Consider the following 22,344-nt stretch of genomic DNA (forward strand, 5'->3'; position numbering starts at 1 on the left):
ACTTCACATATAAGGTTAACACATGCATTTTACAATGATATTGATATATCAATGTGAGTAACATGCTAGCTAATACCACACAAAGCATATTTTGAACAAATGCTGCAGCGGTGTTTCAGGTGTGAATACAGGGGTGCCTAGGATTACAGTAAACTAACCCAAACCTTGCTTTGGGGTTTGATTACAAGAGGTTCTAAGAGGAACATTCCTACTAACTATACCATAAATTAGTATAGTTTGGAGTAACGTACAATTACTCTTTATATGAAAGCTATCCTGTTTTTCCTGCTGTGCATACAAATCCGACACACAAACAGACCTTTTTGCTCTTTTAATTTCTATTTATTAACTATAATTATGGAAAGGGAAGGCAGTGAGCTGAGAAATACGTTTTGTTCTGGCCGTGCGGTGTCTTGTAGGTAGTTATACTGCAGAGTTGAGGCTGACAGTCTGAAATAGGATTTATTGTCCTTGATCCATATACCAACAAATAACTGATTATATTAGTTTCTGCTCACTATATTATCTGAGCATTGCCTCTGATTCATTACCTGCTTGCTGTTAGATAAAGCGTATAAACAAGACCAATTTATGTAAGGACAGAAGATTGGTTAGGATTAATTTTTAATTTAAGTACAATCCTTTTAAAAGCAGAGAGAATTCTTGCCATAGAGGGGTCAGATTCTCATCTATTGTATATCTGTGTCATTTTATTGAAATCAATATACACTAGCTGTGAATCTGGCCACAAGGCTACTTCCCCAGATTTTTAAGATACTTCTGTAACTTCTTTGTATATTTATAAACAGTGTTAAAAGTGAAGTTGCTTTTTTTTTTCTCCCCATGCAAGAGCATCACTATAAGTGTAGCGCTACAGTTGGTATTGTAACATTTTTGATGCTTTAAAACAATAGAACCTTTATTCTGTTGTTGTAAGCAGGTCCCACGAAGTGTAGTCTTTTTGTAGTACAACGTATTTCATATTCCTCTTCCCTTAATTTTTTTACAACTAACTTTCTCCTTTTGGTTAGACATGATGGCACTCAACTTCTGCATTCTGCTCTCACTGAAAAGGATGTAGGGAGGAAAACTGAAGTTTGACAAAATGCAAGAACTTTTCTCAGCATTGCATTTGATTATGGATTTCTCTTGCATGTGTCATTTTGTGCAAATTTACTTTTAAAGAGATAAATCATATTAAAAGCATTTAAACTTTCTTAGGCAACTATTTAAAAAATCCACAGTTCCATCTTGGAATATCCAACATGAAAAGTTCTAAATAAAAATGTTTGTGTTGTGTTGTTTTAAATAGTAGGAGGTTAGGTTTGGTTAAGAGCTGTTTTGACTCGTGAACTGGAGAGCTCTCCTGAAGAATTGTTACTCTAACAGAGAGGGGCTTCCAAAAACCTTCATAACTGACACATTTTATCCCCACTTTCCTAGTACAAGCAGCATGTTTCTAAAAAAATGTCACCTGTAAATGGAATTTGCATAAGAGAGAGTTGAACAGTCTCAAGATAGACCCCCATCGCATTTTCCCTCTTCTATTCTATTCCTCAACACGCGCCCCCCCCACACACACACATCCTTTAGCCACTGAGTCACTATTTTCTGTCAAAATGTTCGTTGTTGAACACTCACTTTTTTTAATTTGGTACCTGAAATACCTAAATAAAAGATGTTTTATTTTGATTGAGGTTATAATCTGGCATGTCAGGGGTGCTTCAGTGCCAGCTCTTTGAAGTAATTGTGACTCAAGTGAAGTGGCAATGATGGTTCGTCAATACCCTGAAAGTAACACTGTCACTGTTCATATCATTCCCTGGCCATAATACTGGTATGATAACTGACAGGATTAAGAAATGTAAAATAATAAAAAGGATGACAGTTCAAAAATCAGTGCTTCACTAGACTTAGTCTATTAGTATAATAATGCAGGGTCTTGTCTGAAAAAGTAAAGCTGTAACATGCTGCTTTGCTGTGCATTCATACAAACTGTGCAGCTTTCATGAGACTTTTGATGGTATTTCGGGGCCCAATTCTGTGAACACTTACTATCAGTCATAACACTTAACATATATAGTCCCAGTAAAGTTGTTATCAGTGAACCTTGAGATACTGATCCTCCAAAGATCTTACACAAGTGCTTAACTTGACACATTGAAGAACTTTGAGGGACTCCTCACAATGCATAAAGTTATGCATATGTGAAAGTCTTTGAAGGATCAGAGCCTTAAACGGCTATATTAAATCAGATATGTACATTTTAAGTGAAATGGCCTGAAATAATTTCAGTCTTTGTCACAAGTAGTCTTGAGTTTTATTCTAACAGATACTTATAATTATCTAACTGGATTTATCATTTCATTATTTGTGTGTTCTTTTTAGCCTTGGGGTTCAATCTTAAGGAACTGGAACTTCTTAGCTGTGACACACCCTGGGTATATGGCATTCCTAACATATGATGAAGTCAAAGCAAGGTTACAGAAATACAGCACCAAACCTGGGAGGTAAGAGGTTTCACTGATTACTGCTTTACAAATAAACTTGGCTGTCTCTAAAGCTAAGTAATTATGCTGGATCCGTACTCCTGGGTCACATCCATTTGTTGTCTGTTTTTGGGGGAGTGAATTCATAACTTGATTAGCCAATATCTTTTTTTCCATTTGTCAAAGTAAAGCTGTATGATTGCTAATATATAGCAGTTTCTATGTAAAGACTGTAGCTGAAGCAAACTTCAAGCCCTTTTTTTTGTAACGGGATGCAGTTTTGCCACCACGAAGAAAAACAAGTCAGGCCTCAAGCTTTTTTCTCTGTACCCTCAAGGGCTAGAAACTTACTTTAAGAAAATGCTGAGATTCCCCTCACTTTAAGAAACACACCAAATGTATCTGTATAATATAAATAAATAGTAACAACATCTTGAGGCTTGGGATAACATCAAGAGAGTTAGTAACATGAGGGATGACTGATCTTGCATCTGGGATTTAAAGTGACAACTTGTGCTGAAAGCTAGTGGTCCTCAAACTTTTTACTTCGTACCCCCCTTACCTCTGTTTGTGTCCCCCCCACCCTCCTGGAGCCATGGTCCGGTCCTGGCCCCAGCTCTGGGGAGTGGAGGTGCGGACGGGTAAGGAGGGGCAGGGAGGGGGGTGCGCGGGGGTGAAGTAAAAAGTTTGGGAACCACTGGCTTTCAGTACCACCACTGTAAAAAGTGTTCCAGTGCCACTGTCGTAATTTAATCAGTATTACTTATAATACGTTGTTGTCAAAAGCACATACTTGGCTCATCAGTAATTGTCTGATATCATAGGAGCTGTACACTGACAATGTTAAAAATGATCAAATTTGTGTGTATGTAAATTTTAAAAAAAACTTGTGTTACTATACCTATTGAATTATTCAACTGAGCTAACTTTCACTATTTATGTTTATACTTTGTACTATTTGTGCTTTCCCCTTTACTCAATTTTGGCAAATGCAAATACATGAGTCACTTCATTCTTGTTCAGTTTTCTAGCCAGTTTAGAGTGTCCATATTTCCAACGGAAAAATGGGATACCACATGGGACTAGCCCAAGCCACCAACCTCCCCCACCTCCCCCGCTTTCCCCCATCCCACATGTGGGGCTGATCCGAACCACTTGCCTGTGTCCTGCCTCCTCCACCCCTCAGCTGACATCATTGCTGAGCCCTGCCTGCCCCTCGCGTGAGGTTGGGACTGGTGTCGCTGCTCACTCGAGCCATACCCCTGCCTGAGCCCTGCCTTTCTCCCCATCCCTGCAAAGCTGGCATTGCCGCTTACGCCCCTGCACCACTTTTTTGACAAAACTGGGCATTTATCCTGTTTGCTCATGCCAACTGATCACCAGTTAGCAAGAGCAAATGGAACAAATGCCCACTTTTGCCAAAAAAATCAGGCCAGCCGGGATAGGGCTTAAAAAGGGGACCGTCCTGGCCAGAACGGGACATATGGTCACCCTAAGCCAGTTTCACTTTCTTTTGCTCACCTTTCATGTTCTAATGTTTAGGTCCTTAACACTTTAGGGGCACACTTTTATGTCTGACTGAAGAAATATCCTGAAAATTGGCAGGATGAGGAGAATGTCATTGGAAAATAATTTCCAATATTGGGTTTTCTCTTTTAATAAAACCTAAATCATATCTTGTTACCTGGTCTGTAAAGGAATCTTGCTTTACCAGTTTAGATGATTAAGTTGATACTGATCTCATGCATGTATGATAAAACCCAAATAAAGATGTCATGATGATTTTCAGAGTAGTGTGCTTTAGTTGATCATTAATGAAGTAAAAATAATGATTGTCGGGTTATAAAGAAAAAGAAAAAAGGTCTTTAAAAGTTCATAGATTTTTAAGGCCAAAAGGGATTATTAGCTCATCTAGTCTGACCTCCCGTAAAACACAGGCCATAGAATTTCATTGTTATCCCTTTAAGTGTCCAATAACTAGTGATTAGCTAAAGCATATCTTCCAGAAAGGCATCCAATCTTGAACTGAAGACTTCAAAAGAAAATCTCATCCAAAGCTGCTTTAATATTCCCTGTTACATAGAATTAATTTTAAGACCATCTTCTCTCTGATTAGTATCACTAGGGAATTTGTTAGGTTACTTACGTGAAGTACTGAACCTTCCAGAGGGAAATAGGTGATATAAAGTGAAATTGTTTGTTCACTTTAAAATGTTCTGGCAATTCTGAAGTTTTTGTTCAAAAGCCAGTGAATAGAAACAAGTTACTCGTCCAGTGAAATCTTGGTCTCATTGAAATCAATGGCTGTTTTGTCATTAACTTCAATAATGCCAGGATTTCACATTTTATATGTATTGTGGAGTAGGTACAACTTTAAGCAGTAATATTTCACACTACAAATCTGCATCCGATGGAAATGCATCCGATGAAGTGAGCTGTAGCTCACGAAAGCTTATGCTCTAATAAATTTGTTAGTCTCTAAGGTGCCACAAGTACTCCTTTTCTTTTTGGGAATACAGACTAACACGGCTGCTACTCTGAAACCTGTCACTACAAATCTGATCACCTTTCTGTGTCTGGATTTTCTGTTTGAGGAATTAAAAACCTGAGATGATGTCTGACATTGAAGAGTCCATAATTTTTAATAAGAGCAAGAATTTGCTCCCGCATTCTTGCCTATAATTTTCCTTTCTCTTCTATTGTGCAATCTGCTGTGCATGGTTTTTACTCCTGGCTGTCACCTGTTCTACACAAAAGTGGCTGAATTTCAGCCATGCTGTATATATGTTATCAGAGAAGCTCTTTTGAGTACAGTACTTCAGAATAAAATAGGCTATATAAACATTGGGGCTGATAAGGATTTTTTTGAAGTGAATTTTAAATCAAATTAGGCCTCTTTTTATTAAGGAATTTTTCATTAGCTTTATTTTCCCCTTAATTTTCTCTTAAGAAATTTTTCCATTAGGTTGCTCTGACTTTTTTTATTCTTTTTTTTTATTTTTTGAGATTTGTGTTTTGGTTGTCTGTATTGCCTGTTTTGAATAAACGTGCATATTAATAATGGTATTTTTCCAAAATTAAAAAAAATCCTTTTTGAAAATTACAGATTTTGCAAACGCTTTTTTGTTCAGACTCTCACAATCCTGCATAAAATTCAGAAAGTGAAAAATTCAACTGTTAATACAAAAGAATTTCCATTCGTTTATCTGAAATATCAATGATATCTCATATTTATTTACAGCTCTTATACTACAAAATGTTCTCATAATTTTATACAATTTATTTGTATTTCAGTAGTGTCTACTGAACCCAAGTGAGATCAGTTATCACATTAGACCTGTATTTACAAGTAGGAGATGATCCTTGCCATGAATAGCTGGCAAAGTAATGCCCTGATCCTAAAAAAGACCTAAGTGTATACGTAACATTATATAATGGGAATATTCAGTAGTAAAGTTAAACATGTATAAGATTTTACAGGATTGGGGCCTAAGTAGACAACATATAAAAAGTAGTGTAAGCGAACCATTATCCTCCCAATTTTACATGTGGAAAACTGAGCACAGACAAGTTTATATGATTTACCCCAGATCACACAGGAAGTCTGTGGCAGAGGTGGAAACTCCATCCAGATCTCCAGAGTCCCAATCCAGTGCCTTAACCACAAGACCACCTTTCCTCTCTATTTGTTTTGCCAAGCATTTTTATTAGAATTGATTTTGTAACGCATTGTCCTCCAGCTACATTTTCAGACTGAGTTGCACTCGACTGGGGCAGTGGGCCATTGGATATGTAACTGGTGATGGAAACATTTTGCAGACTATACCTCACAATAAGCCTTTATTTCAAGCTCTAATTGATGGCAGCCGGGAGGGATTGTGAGTACAAATGATAACTTTTTCATTTTATAAAATATTGATGTATTGCTTTGCTAATTCATAATTTAAAGCATCAGAAGTAGTAGATATGGCTGTTTTGTAGTGGAAATGGATTTGGAAATCCATGACTATTACTTTTATTCATCTATAAAACACTTATTTCAAGATAATTCAGTTAACTAAAGTTGACCATATTTTATGACCGATAAATTCCAGGGGAAAATGAGATTGGAGAGTTATAATTTAAATTTTGTTTAATATAAAAGTCGTAAGTATATAAGCTGATCATGCAATTAGTTCTGCTAATTGCTCCAGTGTAATACTGGACAATGGATATTAAATATATTTGATAGCTTTGCCTATGCTTTATAGGCCAAAAATGTCCCAGATTTTTAATATATTTTTTGTGTGTGTGTGTGTGTGTGTGTGTGTGTGTGTCGCACACATGCACGTACGCACCAAACTTCATGTTTTCTGGGATTTTCCCTGAGAAGTTTGATCTTTTTGTGAAGGTCTCAGGAATTTAAAAGTTCTGTGCAAAATTGTAACTTTTCTAAGAGTACATTGGTTCTTTGTGGCGAGTGCCACAAATAGGCATCTGTATCACTCTTAGGGGTGCGGGGGTGAGTGTGTTTGTGGTTTTACACTTCGAGATTACTTTTAAAAGTAAATCAGAGATTTCTGCTCTACTTCACCCAATTAATTCTATTCCTAAAAGTATCATTTAAAATTTTGAACGCTAAGTGGTTTTATCTGAACAAAGTATCAGGATTCCTGTCTTGTAAAACAGAAGATGTTTTATTGTTGCTCCTATAACTTTCCTAGACAAGAACTACAGAAAAATAGAGTTAAGGTTGAGAGTCGTATCAGTAATTTAGGGTGAGTGCATTACAGGAATGTTGTAATTATCCCAAATCAAAGTGTTTTAAACCCAGACATGTTAAGGTATGGAAATACCTAGTCAAGAAACCCAGGCAACCTTAACTCTGCCCTTTAGTGGCACCATACAATAACCATATCATTATGATTTATCCGTTTTAATATATGGTCCCAGATGAGATTAAACTGATTTTTAAAGGGGTGTGTGGGTGTGGTTTTTTTTAAATAACTGACTTGTGTCACTATAAAATGTAAAAAGAAAAGGAGTACTTGTGGCACCTTAGAGACTAACAAATTTATTAGAGCATAAGCTTTCGTGAGCTACAGCTCACTTCATCAGATGCTGTAGCTCACGAAAGCTTATGCTCTAATAAATTTGTTAGTCTCTAAGGTGCCACAAGTACTCCTTTTCTTTTTGCGAATACAGACTAACACGGCTGCTACTCTGAAACCTATAAAATGTAACTTTCAATGAGGTTGAATCCCTGTTTTCGGTATAAAACTCAACTGAACCTTAACTAACATCAAAATAGTTTTTCTTCCTTACCCTACTATTTTAATATCCCTAGCTATTCTCGTTTTAAGCCCATGGATTCTAAATATAGTTTTTCATTATATACTTAAATATAAACACAGATACAGTTTTCTTCCCTTGCTGTCATTTGTGTTCCATTGCGCTGAACTCTCAGCTACAAGCGTCACACTGAGCAACTAGAACCATGCAGATGATTTTGAGATCACTGAGACTCTGTGTGGGTATGCGGGCCCAGCTAAGCATATTCTGTTGCAAGATGACCTCAGATAGTGCCAAGGATAATTTTAGTATAATTAAGTTCTGTTTAACCAATTGCCAATTGTTAAAAGAAATTGGGAAATATGGCTCAGGAGAAATAAGATATATTTTAATTAATATTTGATGTTTCCCTTATTGGCTAACCAGAATTTCATAATTTACTTTAACAATGAAAATTGTGGGAATATAAATCTTAATAATAATTTTTGTAATTCAGCTATCTATACCCAGATGGACGAAGTTATAATCCTGATCTGACAGGATTAAATGAACCTACTCCACATGATCACATAAAAGTTACACAGGTATGTTGCATGTTACAAATTCTGTTCCTTATTTGCTTGGTGCCCTATCCAGCAGTGATACCTTTTTTGATTAAAAGATTAGAGAAAAGTTATTGAGATTGTGATTGACAAAAAAGGGGTTTGAGAAAACTGGATGACAAGTCTTAAAATCTAAAGATGATGGTAATGCAGATGTCTCCTTTTTTTAAGTTTTGATTTTAAGCAAGTTTTGGGAGGGGGAAATATTTTCACAGCTGCTAACATTTTCTTTGTGTGCTGAAGGGTTAAGAAGTTTAATATTTTGTAATAGTGATGTGGGGACAGGAAAATAAAGTAAGGCTTGGAAGTCGCTTTGAAGTCTGAATATCCAACTGTATAGAGCTTGCAGAAAAAATACATGGGGTATTATCAGAAGTTTACCATTTCCTAGTGTGTGTCTTATTTCCGCTGTGTGTGCTATACAAACTGGAGGGAATTCAGGGGAAAGGAATGCATTATTAAAAGGCTGTAGGGAATGACTTATTTGGGAAACTTAAAACACCTAAAAATATGTATAGTTTGGATAAGCATTGGCATGACACCAGTCTGCAGATATTTGAAACTAGAGGAAAGGGAATTGTACCCCTTTGTATCATGGTACACAATTAGAAGGAAAGGAAGATTATAGGCTAGTTATTAGGAGAATCTTCCTGATAGCAACTTCTGTAAACTTTGGGATAGTCTCTGGGGAAGTTGTGGAAGTGCTGGAAAGCTTTTATATTGACCAGACACAACTTTATACAATGTTTGATGAAATATTCTTGTGTTGGCTGCAGTGGAAGGCCCAGATGACCTATTAGGTCTTTGGCAGTTCTAAATGCTGTTTGCATACCATGTTTACAGAATTTACAGGAAGAAAAATGTTGTTTGCAACACACTGGATTAGTGGGAACTCATTATTAAAATGTCTATCCCTGAGTAGGAGACCATGTAAAATGATTGTCTGAGGAACGTGTGGAAACTTCCAGAAGGCTGACACCCTTCTTCTCCCTGTGTTCTTTATGCTAATGTTGAAAGAATAAATCCTAGGGTTATGTAGATGTTTTTATGTGCAGGAAAAGGCCACCTGGCCCAAAATTCTTGCCCTTTTTGATTAAGAACCCCCTACTGCTCTTCTGCATAGTTCCCTCCTTCTCCAAAGGTCAGTGAAGTCAAAAGGACAAATCCTTACCTCTTATTTTAGTTCATTGCTCGTCTCTGGCAGCTGAAAAGCTGGTTTAACTGACTGCTGCTGATTCCCCTGGCATGAGGGAATCCCTAGGTGGCATAAATCCAGCATAGCTGGCTCTATTCTAGAACCCTCCCAGTCACCTTCTCCAGTACTGTACTGGGGATGTGGCTGGAATGCTGCTGCTGCTAATGATCCCGGGATCCCTTCAAGCATACCTAACTGGTATAGTTGAGAGCAACACTGGGGTTCCTAGAAACTATTGCACAGGTGATTTAGAACTAGCTCCAGGAGCAAGTTGCTGCTCATGGCTCATCTGTGGGGAAGCACCACAACTGTGCTTGGTGCATACTGGCTGCAGCTGAGAGTCTGGGACATGCTCTTTACTTTTTCCCACTACCTTATTCCATCTGCTATTGCCATCTGACTTAGGTCCTTAATTTATTCCATTTCTCCTAAACTTGTGTACCTCCTTTTCTCAGTATTAAAAACTGTATCACAGTGTAAATAATTTGCCTGCCAACCTTCAAACCCCTTCTCAGTTCTGGAAGCTTTTGCTTTTTTTCATCTATTATGTATAAAAATTCCAGGGTTGCCTTATCTTGTCTGTTTTATCACTCTGAAGGTAGAATGTCCGTTGAGTCAGTGTGAAGCGATGGAAACTGCTACCCACATGGCAGAGAGAGTTTTGTTCAGAATATCACCAGGTTTAATCATCAGTGGGCTTTGTGGTCTGTTATCGTACAGTTTTTAATTTCACAGTCACTTTGACCTTAAGTGTTACACCCGGGTTGTGTACAGCTGCAATAAGGCATGTATCTATGCCATGCCAAGAGTCCTAGACCATTATGATATCAGAGGTAATTCAACCAATCACCATGCTCACTTTACAGCCAATTTACACACAACAGTTGCATTGGTTGTATGAGCGAGACTGCACAAATTATGGATTACTTGGCCCAACTGCCATAGTTCTCCAAAACCACATAACATACCTCTCTCTCTCTCTCTCTCTCTGTAATAGCCCCTAACCACAGTGCACACCCCACATTCCCCACCTGCACAAATCAACACAGAATTCCCCAGCACAATCCCCTTACACAAACTAGCACAATAGCCCCCCACTGCAGCGTGCCCCTTTATTTGCCACCCACACAAATCAACACAACCAGGACCCACAATAGCCCCTTACCGCAGCGCACACTTCTCATCACACACCTGCACAACTAAACAGAAACCTCCCAGGGCAATCAACACTCTTCCAGCACAATCTGAAGACACAAATCACCTGAACTAGCACACAGTGACCCCAAACACACACACACACTCCCTCACTGCAGCACGCACCCCTCATTTGCTACCATGACAAATCAACACAAAATCCCCAAGCACAACCCTCCCCAGACACAAATGAACACAACCACACACACACACCGTAACAACAAATACATGTAGCCCCTCACCTCAGCACACGCCTTCATTCGCCATCTGCACAAATCAGCAAAAATCTCCCAGAACTACACACACTTGCCCAAGTCATCAGTTTACAGTTTTACAGTTGGCTGCCTGCCCCAACAGCACAGCGAGCAGACATAATACTTCCAGACACACACACAGCCATAAAATTGGCATGCCCATTACCCAAATAAGTTTATGGCTTCATGGTAAGTGAGTTGTTTGTAATACAATAGCTCGTAGTGGCCTCTACTGGGATCAGGGCCCCATTATGATGATTACTGAACAAATACACGGTGCTAGAGAGACCCTTCCCCCAAGAGCTTCCAATTGAAATAGACAGGTGGGAGGGGATGAAGTAAATACCATTCAGCGAGTCTGTGTCATCAGTTACTGTTCAGTAGCATACAAGAAATGAAGTTCAATCTCCATTCCCAAATAGACGGTGAGCACATCACTATAACCACAATCGCAAATGGCACCCATGTTGGCACTCCTATGGGGAGGCTAAGGACTGAATGAGATGTGCAGAATGAGCTTCTCTTGTTATGCTCAAGGGTGGTCTCTCTGTATGTGTGTTGAGGCATGTGAGGGCAGATTGGGGAAGCTCATGTTTCATTGACCATACTGTATCTGTTCTCTGAATAAATAAAGGAATTGGCTTCTTGCAGCTGTCAGTCTAGGAATTCGCACCGGCACTAGATTCACACTAAAAATAAAATATATAAAAATCACTGTTACTGTGACTCATAATTTACCTCCTATTCATCCTCACCCCTGTGACCTCCAGACCCTTGTTCATTTTCCTCTTCTAAATTACAAACAAGGAAGGCAGTATTCTTTCCTTGGCATTGAAATGACCGTTAAGAAAGGCACAGCCTCCTGTCATAACTGATTACATGGAGAAGCCAGGTCAGTTTCCCAAACTCCAAGCTGTGGATTGATGGAGTTAAAGCAACCTCAAAGCTACTTTCACGTGTAATATCTGAGAGCCAGGAACAGAGCTGTGCAATCCAGTGCTTTTTCATGTTTCTGATTTTATTAATGATAGTTATTAGATTTTCTTCCTCTCCTTCCCCCGTTAAATTTTCCAAAGTAACTTGTTCTAAAAGTTGATGATGAAGTTAAGTGTTTTTTATAATTTGAATATATTTATAATAGTGAGATACTTGAGAAACACAAGTTTTATTGATAATGTTTATAGAAATGCCATTAGAAGAACAGATCTACTAAATGTATTTTTTAAGAAGCAAAAAAAATAGGATTGTGCGAAACCTCCATTTTGCTGTCAGATGTTACCTTTCTTAGCAGTACACAGCACGATTGTAAGCCAGGTGGGAAGTCCAATATAATGTGCTTGCCATAAATAGAATTTAAGCATATTTCACTATTTACTGATTATACTAGTGACACTGACCTTGACTTTCTCTTGTTCCAGGAACAATATGAATTGTACTGTGAAATGGGTTCCACTTTCCAGCTGTGTAAAATCTGTGCAGAGAATGATAAAGATGTGAAGATTGAGCCTTGTGGACATCTCATGTGCACTTCTTGTCTTACAGCCTGGCAGGTACAGTCATAATTCAACCAGCAGACAATAAGGATGGATTGCTTTATTATTCCTCTTGCTGTTTTCAGTATGTCTTTACTGTTCACCTCATTCTTCTCTAGCATTCACAACCGTCGATACGCTTTTAAAATGGTAAACTCAGTAACATTTATGGGCTTAATTCTTGCACCTGGGAAAGCTAATACAGGAATCCTTAGCATCTGAGCTGATTGGCCTGGTGGCTGCATTTGCTGATTGCTGCTATTGGAAACCTTTTGCCAGATCAGGGCCTACTGAGGAGATGAATGCTGGGACCCTGGTTGCCCACTCAACCGTATGGGTTGCTTTATGAAGTGAGCTGAGGGAAAGGTGAGGGCAGGCAGCAGCTGGGAGTTATATGATTGACTGTATAGGATTTTGCGATGTATGAGGTCTTTATAGTGTTCCCTAGTGACCAGCTCACTTGAATGGGGGGACAAAATGTGTTAGTGTTTTTAACCACTAGGTCACTGGTTCAGATTGCACTCATGATGATAGTAATATATTTACCTTCTGATAGTGATTGGCCTGTGAAAAATGAGTTCATGATCTCAGTCCACTTCCAAGTGGATAGTGCCAGCATCACAAAAACCCACCTCCACAGTATTTTATTACAGTTGTTGGCCATCTGTGAAATTATCCTCTCTCTTACAGAAGTGCTGGAAAGAGCTTGTGGTGGCACAATTTGGGGAAGTGTGTCCAGCTCCTGTCCATGCTATATCAGTTCTGTGGAAAAAGAGCACTGGTGCCTTTAGTTCAGCATATTTAACAAACAGGATGATTTAAAAAATTGCAGAGAGAGCAGGTTACAAACCCCTTAAAAATGCAGAGAGAGGTTATTCCTCATTACAGATCGGAGCTTTAGGATTTCTCCTGATGGTTCTTTTGAAAATGAATCTTTTCAGTATTACTACTTTGGGCAAGTTGCCTCACCTTTCCTCTGCCTCTGTTTTGCTGTCACTTAATGTGTTTGTACATGGGGTGCCACAATGAGGTGCCAATCTTGGGGTGCAGCTGTAATACAAATAATGAATAAGAAGAATAGAAATAGAGGCCCTGATTCTTGTCTCATTTTCATTGGTTTTATGCCCGCATACCTCCACTAACTTTAGTGGAGCTCCTTCTGGCTCAAAATCTGATCAGAAATCGTTTTCAGATTCCCATCTAAAGTGTAATCATTAGCAAGGCAACTCTTAATGAAAAAATGAGCACTGGGTTCGTCTTCCATTAGCAATTACATTTTCAATTTAATCAAACTTCATTGCAGATTTAACTCCTGTATAATTAATGAGAAGATGAAGAAACATACTGTAGCAGTGTCAGTTGTTACAAGCTTCCAGTGGGTTATTGTTTAATTGCTGTCATAATGGCTCATTAGACATGCCTCAGGAGAGGTTTCCAATACTTTTTTGCCTCACAGTGAAACATCTGTATTGTTTAATAAATTGAATAAGCAACTTCAAATCTTCATAGAATGCTAAACATGATACAGTGGAAGTCAGTTTACAACAGCCTTTTATTTAGGAATCTTTAGTTTAGCTTATTACTTTTACATTACACAGACAGTAAGAGGGTCATTAACAATTCTTTCCCCCCAAAAACTATTTTTTCTGAACTGTAACAATCTGTTCTGTTAGGAGTGTATAGGTATACAAAATTTCATTATTCTGCATTATGTCTAAACTTATGCAGACTATGGGAGCTGCATATTCAGTTTTTGCAATAACATAGCTATATACATGTATATGCATGAATAGGTGTATTTTGATGTGTGTATGCCTGTAGATATCACTTCTTGTTTTCATTTACTGTTGTAGCATGCAAAGCTCAGCTGATGTTAATTTTCTTTTTGTGTTACTAGACACGAGTTAATATTTTGGAAAAGTTGAGGGCAGACGGGCAGTCATGTAAAATGGAATTCTCTGACAAGCCAATAACAATACAAGCAGCATAAATGGAAGCCTCCAAGCTCTGCCATTTTAGCATGCACCAACCCTGTTCTGTAGGGCTACTTCTATGACATAACTGTGCAAGGGAAAATAGCCCTAGGAAGATATTTCTGTTGACTTTATAATGGTAACCACTGTAGGTCCATACAGTTCATGGTGTCTCTTCTCAGACTTTCAACAATGATGACAATTGTGATGGTTTCTTTTGTGATATGGCCACAAGTGCCATAAGAAGTAATTAGTTCAACTTATTTCACAAAGACAGCCCAATGGTACTTAGATGACAATTTACATTCAACACAAATTGGATTCGATTGAAACCAGTGTTCTGAAGGTGAAAGGCTACATATTTCAAGGCAGTTTCCTTAGCTGATTATTTCTGAGGTACACTGTACTTGTGTCTCCTGGTATTACCATTTATGTAAAACCATTTTGTTCTGTGGCATACATTTTTCTGGTATAACCGATTGATTGCAGTCAGAAATATGTTCAATTTTAGGGTTTCTCGGGACCCTGTTCAGGAAGATATGTAAGCACACGCTGAACTTCAAGCACATGAGTTGGGCCATTGATTTCAATAGGAGAACTCCCTGTGCTTAAAGATGGGTGTTTAAATACCTTCCTGAATAGGGGGTTGTATGCTGAATTTGTAAATGCTATGAGCGTGTATTACTTTGTACAGTATATTAATATTAAAAGTTTTCATAAAAGTCTTTGCTCATATTCAGCATCACAATGGTCATGCGCAGTTTTGTACGTGAAAAATGTTGACACTTAGTACTGTTTAGCTTGGCGAAGATAAACTAGTTTGACCGGAAGCATCCCCTGACTAGGTGAGGCATGTAGTGTGTCTACAGTTCACTGTGTAAACTACTGACATTGGTAGGTAGCAAAGAAAACAGAGTAGTAATTAAACTTTTTGGGGGGGTGGGTCTGCTCTGCAACATGTTCATTGCCTAGAAAAGTAAAAGAAATGCATGATAGATCCAACCACAAAAGAGATTCCCCTGAAATGAAGTTGGGTTTAAACCAGGGGTCTCAAACACGCGGCCCGTGGGACACATGCGGCCTGCAGGGTTATTTTCTGTGGCCCGCCAGCTCCCTGCAGCACCCCCGCACGCCCAGCATTTAGCTAGAGTGGCTCTGCCCCGGCGCACACCAAGGGCAGGGCAGGCTCCCTCCCTGCCCCCGTGCCGCTCCGGAAAGCGGCCGGGACCTGGGGGAGGGGGTGGGGGCACAGGGGTCTCTGTGTTGCCCTGGCTGCTCTTCCAGGTACCTCCTCGAAGCTCCCATTGGCCGCAGTTCCCCTTTCCCAGCCAATGGGAGCTTCGGGGAGGTACCTGGAAGAGCAGCCAGGGCAACACACAGACCCCTGTGCCCCCACCCCCTCCCCCAGGTACTGGCTGCTTCCCGAAGCGGCCTGGGGGCAGGGCAGGCAGGCAGGGAGCCTGCCCTGTCCCTGGTGTGCGCTGGGCCTGACCCGCCCCCTGAACTTCTCCTGCAGCCGAACCCACTGCCCTGAGCCCCCTGCTGCACTCCATACCCCTCCTGCACCCTGACCCACCCTGCACCCCTGCCCTAAGCCCCCAACACACCACGCACCCCTCCTGCACCCCAACCCCCTGTCCTGAGCACCCTGATGCACCCTGGGGGGCAGGCAGGGGGCGGAGTTGGGGTGGGAATTTCAGGGAAGGGATTGAAAGGGGGCAGGGAAGGGGTTGGAATGGGGGGGCAGGGGCGGGGCCTCACAGAAGGAGGGGGGACGGGGGTGGGGCCAGGGCAAAAGGGGGTGGTGGTCAATGGTGTGGCCCTCGGGTCAATGTACTAGTCCTCATGTGGCCCTCCTGGTCATCTGAGTTTGAGACCCCTGATTTAAGCAATTTGTTAGGATTTTGGGCCCTAGTACTGATGTTAGCCCAGTAAATCAAGAAATGTGTGGGATACTATCCCAAAAAATAGGACAAGGATGAAAGTCTTTGTTTATCTAGCATTAAAGGATAAATATACACGCATGCTTTACATAACTCTGCTGAGTCGGTGAGTAACATGGCCTACTCCCCATAGTTAGTAATTAATGGATTGGACCTTCAGATACAGAAGTGAAATTCAGCACTAAGCTTGTAAATGGAAGAGCTTGGGGGAAAAAAGTTACTGCAGACATGATGCAGCACTCTAGTTTTCTTGCCTTAAGGGATGGTACACTAATAGACTGTAAAGCATTAGTCAGAGTACTAATGTTGACAGACTATAGGCTACAGTAAAGTATTGCCAGATAAAATAAGGTCTGTTCTTTCATCCTTAAGAATTGAATTGAGCTTGCTTGAAATTTCAGGATAATTTTTTGTAAACTGTGAGTTAATATTGATGCCCTTATCGCTCTTTAGCCAACGCTGTATCTAACATTACAAATAAAAGGTGTCAAAATTACACATAGGAAGCTCTGAAACCTTGACATAATTTCTGAATTTAAATCAAATTAGTTTTGACTTCTCCAGTTCAGATGCAGATCTAAATTAATACAATGCAGTAGTGATCACATATGCATCATGCCAGTCAAAAACTTTTTTTTGTAGTTACTTTTAGTGCTTCTCTGTAAGATGTGATCTTGTCCATTAGAGCTTTAAAATATAGTTAAAGGGCCAAATCTTGCTTGCTTTACTCACCAATAAAGTCTATGGGATTACTCATGAGTAAGGCAAACAGAATTTGGCTACCTTTGCATTTCTTAGAAATGTTTTATCAAAGATTTTGATGGATGATGCATAAAAATCACATGTATGAAAAGCTCTTGACCTAATTTCTTGCAGAGCTAACAAATGCTTCGGTTCATGTGTTTGTTAACAATGCAGTCAAACGTCCCTGAGAACTATGGTTTTGGATTTTCTGATGTCTATCTGTGAATGAGCATTGAAACATAAGCCTAAAAGGCAAAGTGTTTATATTTGGCATTTGGGTGGTTTTAAGCTAACAGTTTAAAGAATTATGTTTTGATTATTATTTTATTTAAAAGTCAACTTTAATGTGCAATAATGACCATGTTAATGTATACAATATATAGGTTTATATAAATATGTATTATATTTATAAATATATAAAAATAAAATGCAAGCCACTAGTGGAATGAATTACTTTGTCCAGTAAAATATCTTTGGACCTGTTTCTTTACACTTTCCCAGAATCCGGTAAAGGGACCTTAGCATAAACAAGAATATCAGCCTCTATCTAAAAGAATACTTTTGTTTTTGTGCAGGAATCCGATGGCCAGGGCTGTCCTTTCTGCCGATGTGAAATCAAAGGAACTGAACCAATAATTGTAGACCCTTTTGATCCAAGGGATGAAAACTCCAGGTGCTGCAGTATTATAGATAGTTTTAGTATGCCCATGCTAGACTTGGACGATGATGATGACAGAGAAGAATCTTTAATGATGAATCGGTTGGCTTCAGTACGAAAGGTAAATGTTTAACAAGTGCATCATGTGAAATCAAATATGTTTGTAATCTGCACTAAGTAAGTAGTGTAATTGCACATTAAAAGTTCTTGTAGTTTACTGAATAGAACTCAGGATGGTGAAGCACTATGCATTTCATAAAAACTATAGCCATAAAAATGAATCAAAACAAGAGTAGAATATTCTTGTTTATTGAATGGGGAAAATGGGTAGTCATCTCATATTTTGTAAATTGGGTTAACTCCATTTGAGTAAAGTGGAGCTACATCAGTTTATACCAGTTAAGAATCTGGCTTTGTTTTGGTATTAGGCTTTTTTTAAAAAAAATCAACTTGGAAATTATTTGTAGCAGATTTGTCTTTGGCTCTTCTCCCCCTTAATCGTTGAACTTGGTTGGAATCCTCTGTACTCCTTGTTCTTGGTGTAGTTGGCTGGATATTGTGAACCTTATTGCTTTTTTATGTACACATTTATGCCAGTTTATTTTAAATTGGTAATATTCAGATTTCATTACTATACTGTGGTCCAGGTCAGAGACTGTCATGGAATGGAATGCTATCTTTTTTGCATCACTGTCTTTTTTTTTTACAATGTGCTTTTCTTACAAAGCCTTGTACAAAGGCCACATACTAGATCAAATATTCATTTTGGAATTAGTTTTTCAACCTATAACATCTTAATTTATCATTTACCAATTGTGTTTGCTTCTATTAAAGAGCACTCCATTCTTTTATCCCAGAATGTACGTCAGTCAGTGTCCTCATTTACGTACAGTATGTTTTGGGTTTTATCTGCCATGTCTTATACTCTTCAGACCTCTTGTGTCGGAAACATCGTTACCTCTCTGTTGAAAAACTTCCTGATATTAGGAACCTGTTCATCATCCACCTCTCTGCCTTTTTATTGCCAACCATACCCTAACCTCTGCATGTGATACTAAAGAACTTTTAGCCTTAAGTTGATCGGCTTTCATAATGTTACTTTTATGACCAGGTATAATACAATAAGCTTTTATCAGAGATAAATTGATTAAAAACAATCACAATCCATTAAGTGCCCTAGAGTAGTATATAGTACAGTGAAGAGCAAACATAAACTAGATTAGTTAATTTGAAGAGTCCGTGTTCAGCATTTCACTCTGTTGCTTTAAAACTATTTTAAAAGCTTTCAAATTCATCCTCCCCACTGCCCATGAATCTTACTTTACATTCAGCAAAGGGCAGATGCTAATCATTTTATTTCTGAAGACTGGAAACATTGTCTTTCCAAAGTGCCTCCAGCCTTTTCCATTCTTGTTTGCCCCTGAAGTTTCAAATGGCAAATGCAGAATTGTAAAGTGCGTTGGATGAATTTCAGCCCAGTGTTCCCTCCTGATCTGGAAGGTGTTCTTGCAACTGAGGCCTCTGCTTGGATTCAGTGCCAGTTAAGGGGTGTAAATACCCTTTTCTCCAAGGTTTTAGCGCTTGCTCAGTCTTTCTGGGTTGCAGAGCCAGAGACAAGACATAGTCCAGCTGCTTTTATGCAGTAGTCCCAAATTAAATCAATACAGCTGCTACAGGAACTGTCTGGAGTGTTACCAACACAGTTCTGGAGAAAGAGAGAGGGGGTCCCAGGGTCCTGTGAGGTTATGGGGGGACAGCTTCAGGGTTTATACAGAGCCTTTTGGTAGTGCTCTTTCAAAAGTTTGTGCTCTCGTCAAATCACTTCATATTCAACATTTCTTCCGAGCCTGTTAGAAGAAACACTTTTCCCTGTGGCATTTCATAGGTTTTATTCTTTTTGCATTCTTTATCAGTTTCAGTAAGTGCTTTTTAATGTGTTTGAGGCTACATGATGGCTCTGTCCCTCATGGCTCTATTGCACAATGTCACTTGAGTTGCTTGTGCAGTGGAGATGAGATGGTATACTCATTCATTAGTTCTTCCAGCCAATCTATGTATGAGCCTTCCCATATTCCAGAGATCAGTGACTCAGAACAGTGTGATGGGTTGGATCACAGAAACCCTCTTGGGACTGCCACCTGATGTGCCAAGACTACTTTTGCCCTGCTTTCCCTGCCAGCCTGGGACTCCAGCACCCTGTCTTGTTGAGTCAGACACGCCCGTCTGCTCCAACACAGACCCAGGGTCTGAACCACGTACCGCAAAGCTGCTGACTTAACTGAAAGCAACTTAAGAAATGTCCCTGTCTTTAACACTCAGATGCCCAACTCCCAATGGGGTCCAAACCCCAAATAAATCCATTTTACCCTGTATAAAGCTTATACAGGGTAAACTCCATAAATTGTTCGCCCTCTATAACACTGATAGAGAGAGATGCACAGCTGTTTGCACCCCCAGGTATTAATACATACTCCTGGTTAATAAGTAAAAAGTGATTGATTTAATTAAATACAGAAAGTAGGAGTTAAGTGGTTCCAAGTAGTAGCAGACAGAACAAAGTGAATTTACCAAGCAAAATAAAATAAAACACGAAAGTCGAAGCCTAGTACAGTAATAAAACTGAATGTAGATAAAATCTCACCCTCAGAAATATTTCAATAAATTTCTTTCACAGACTGGACGCCTTCCTAGTCTGGGCACAGTCCTTTCCCCTGGTACAGCCCTTGTTCCAGCTCAGGTGGTAGCTAGTGGATTTTTCATGATGGCCCTCCATTTGTTCTGTTCCACCCACTTATATATCTTTTGCATAAGGTGGGAATCCTTTGTACCTCTGGGTTCCCACCCCTCCTCAGTGGAAAAGCACCAGGTTAAAGATGGATTCCAGTTCAGGTGACATGATCACATGTCACTCTAAGACTTCATTACCCACTTGCCAGTACACAGGTATACAGTAAGACTTACAAGTAAAACAGAGCCCTCTACAGTCAATTGTCCTGGTTGATGGGAGCCATTAAGATTCCAAACCACCATTAATGGCCCACGCTTTGCAGAACTACAGTAGGACCTCAGAGTTGTATTTCATATTTCTAGTTTCAGATACAAGAGTGATACATTTATACAAATAGGATGACCACACTCAATAGATTATAAGCTTTGTAGTGATACCTTACAAGAGACCTTTCATGAAGCATATTCCAGTTACATTATCACTAGCATATTTTTATAAAATCATAGAGAGTGTAACGTCGTAAACAGATCATGTGTATTTCCAGAAAATTGAAAAGCCGCTTATAGGCACTGAAACTGATTTTACTGTTCACATCTCTGTGACTGAACTGTGACCACCCATTCCTTAGGTCTGTTCCTAGAAATTTAAAATCACTATGATCTGTTTGCTTTTTGCAGTGCATCACATAAGGTAGTAAAGACTTTCTTCTTACTGCTGTAGAATATTGCTGTATCAGGATACTTGCTTTCTTTAACTAACACTGTTGTTTTTTCTATTGTCTTATTATTTCAATTTGTTGCTTGGCCTCCCAGCGTATGTTGTTGTTTTTTTTAAACAAACCTACATTGCTGATCCAGAATCCTGCAAGTTTAGGGTACTTATTATGAATATGAAATGCAGCAGCATAAATCTGGCTCTTACTACTTCATTCACACATGCTCATTTATTACGGGGATTTGTAAGGGCTGCCTCTCCATAGCTCCTTACTTGTGCACCATGAAATTAAAGCACAAATACATCATCCCTGAAGAGCTAGTAAATTGACTCTGTCCTAAATCACAGACTGGCCAGTAAAGCTCACCTAGCTGAGAATGCTGCAAGTTATTTTATTTTTAAACTATCTTGCCTCATGTCCTGCCAGTGGCCGAATGTGGGCTGTGATGGGCACACCAGAAGAGGCAACTTTCAGAGATATGCCCGTTCCATTGGAAGGCTCATCTGCCCCAGCATTCATCCCTGAGGCTAAACAGCAAGAGCCTTCTGTTCGATCGCTAATGTCCTGGTGGTGTATAGAAGAACCAGTCTTAGAGCTAAGCACAGTCCTAGGCCATCAGGATGAAGTTCGTGAATTGCACTTGGAAGCATATTATGAGATAGCATAGAACGGGGGTGGCCAACCTGAGCCTGAGAAGGAGCCCAAATTTACCGGTGTATGTTGCCAAAGAGCCACAGTAATACATCAGCAGCTCCCATCAGCCCCTGCCACCCCCAAGTACCTCCTGCCTGCTGGTAGCCCTGCCGATCAGCACCCCTCACCTCCCTCCTCATGCCTTCTGCCCGCCGTGATCAGCTGTGTCGCAGTGTACAGGAGGCTCTGGGATGGAGGGAGGTGGAGCAAGGGTGCAGCAGGCTCAGGGGAAGGGGCGGTGGCCTTGGGGCAAAGGGTGGAGTGGGGGCAGGGCCTGGGGTTGAGCAGTGGAAAGATGGCACTTGTAGCTCCAGCCCCGGAGTTAGCACCTATACAAGGAGCCACATATTAAC

At 39.7% G+C, this 22,344-nt stretch overlaps 1 protein-coding gene across 3 annotated transcripts in view; it reads left to right on the forward strand.

Annotated features, from left to right (window-relative positions):
* CBLB (Cbl proto-oncogene B) overlaps window positions 1-22,344 on the forward strand; it is a 192,433-nt gene that overhangs the window by 103,334 nt on the left and 66,755 nt on the right. For all 3 annotated transcript variants that reach the window (XM_038408986.2, XM_038408994.2, XM_043510868.1), the window contains exons 6-10: window positions 2,389-2,510; window positions 6,230-6,367; window positions 8,257-8,344; window positions 12,424-12,555; window positions 17,773-17,976. In XM_038408986.2, the coding sequence (XP_038264914.1) occupies window positions 2,389-2,510; window positions 6,230-6,367; window positions 8,257-8,344; window positions 12,424-12,555; window positions 17,773-17,976 (684 nt within the window). The remainder of the gene's footprint in view (window positions 1-2,388; window positions 2,511-6,229; window positions 6,368-8,256; window positions 8,345-12,423; window positions 12,556-17,772; window positions 17,977-22,344) is intronic.

This window comes from Dermochelys coriacea, chromosome 1, assembly GCF_009764565.3.
Source record: "Dermochelys coriacea isolate rDerCor1 chromosome 1, rDerCor1.pri.v4, whole genome shotgun sequence".
NCBI classification, from domain to species: domain Eukaryota; kingdom Metazoa; phylum Chordata; order Testudines; family Dermochelyidae; genus Dermochelys; species Dermochelys coriacea.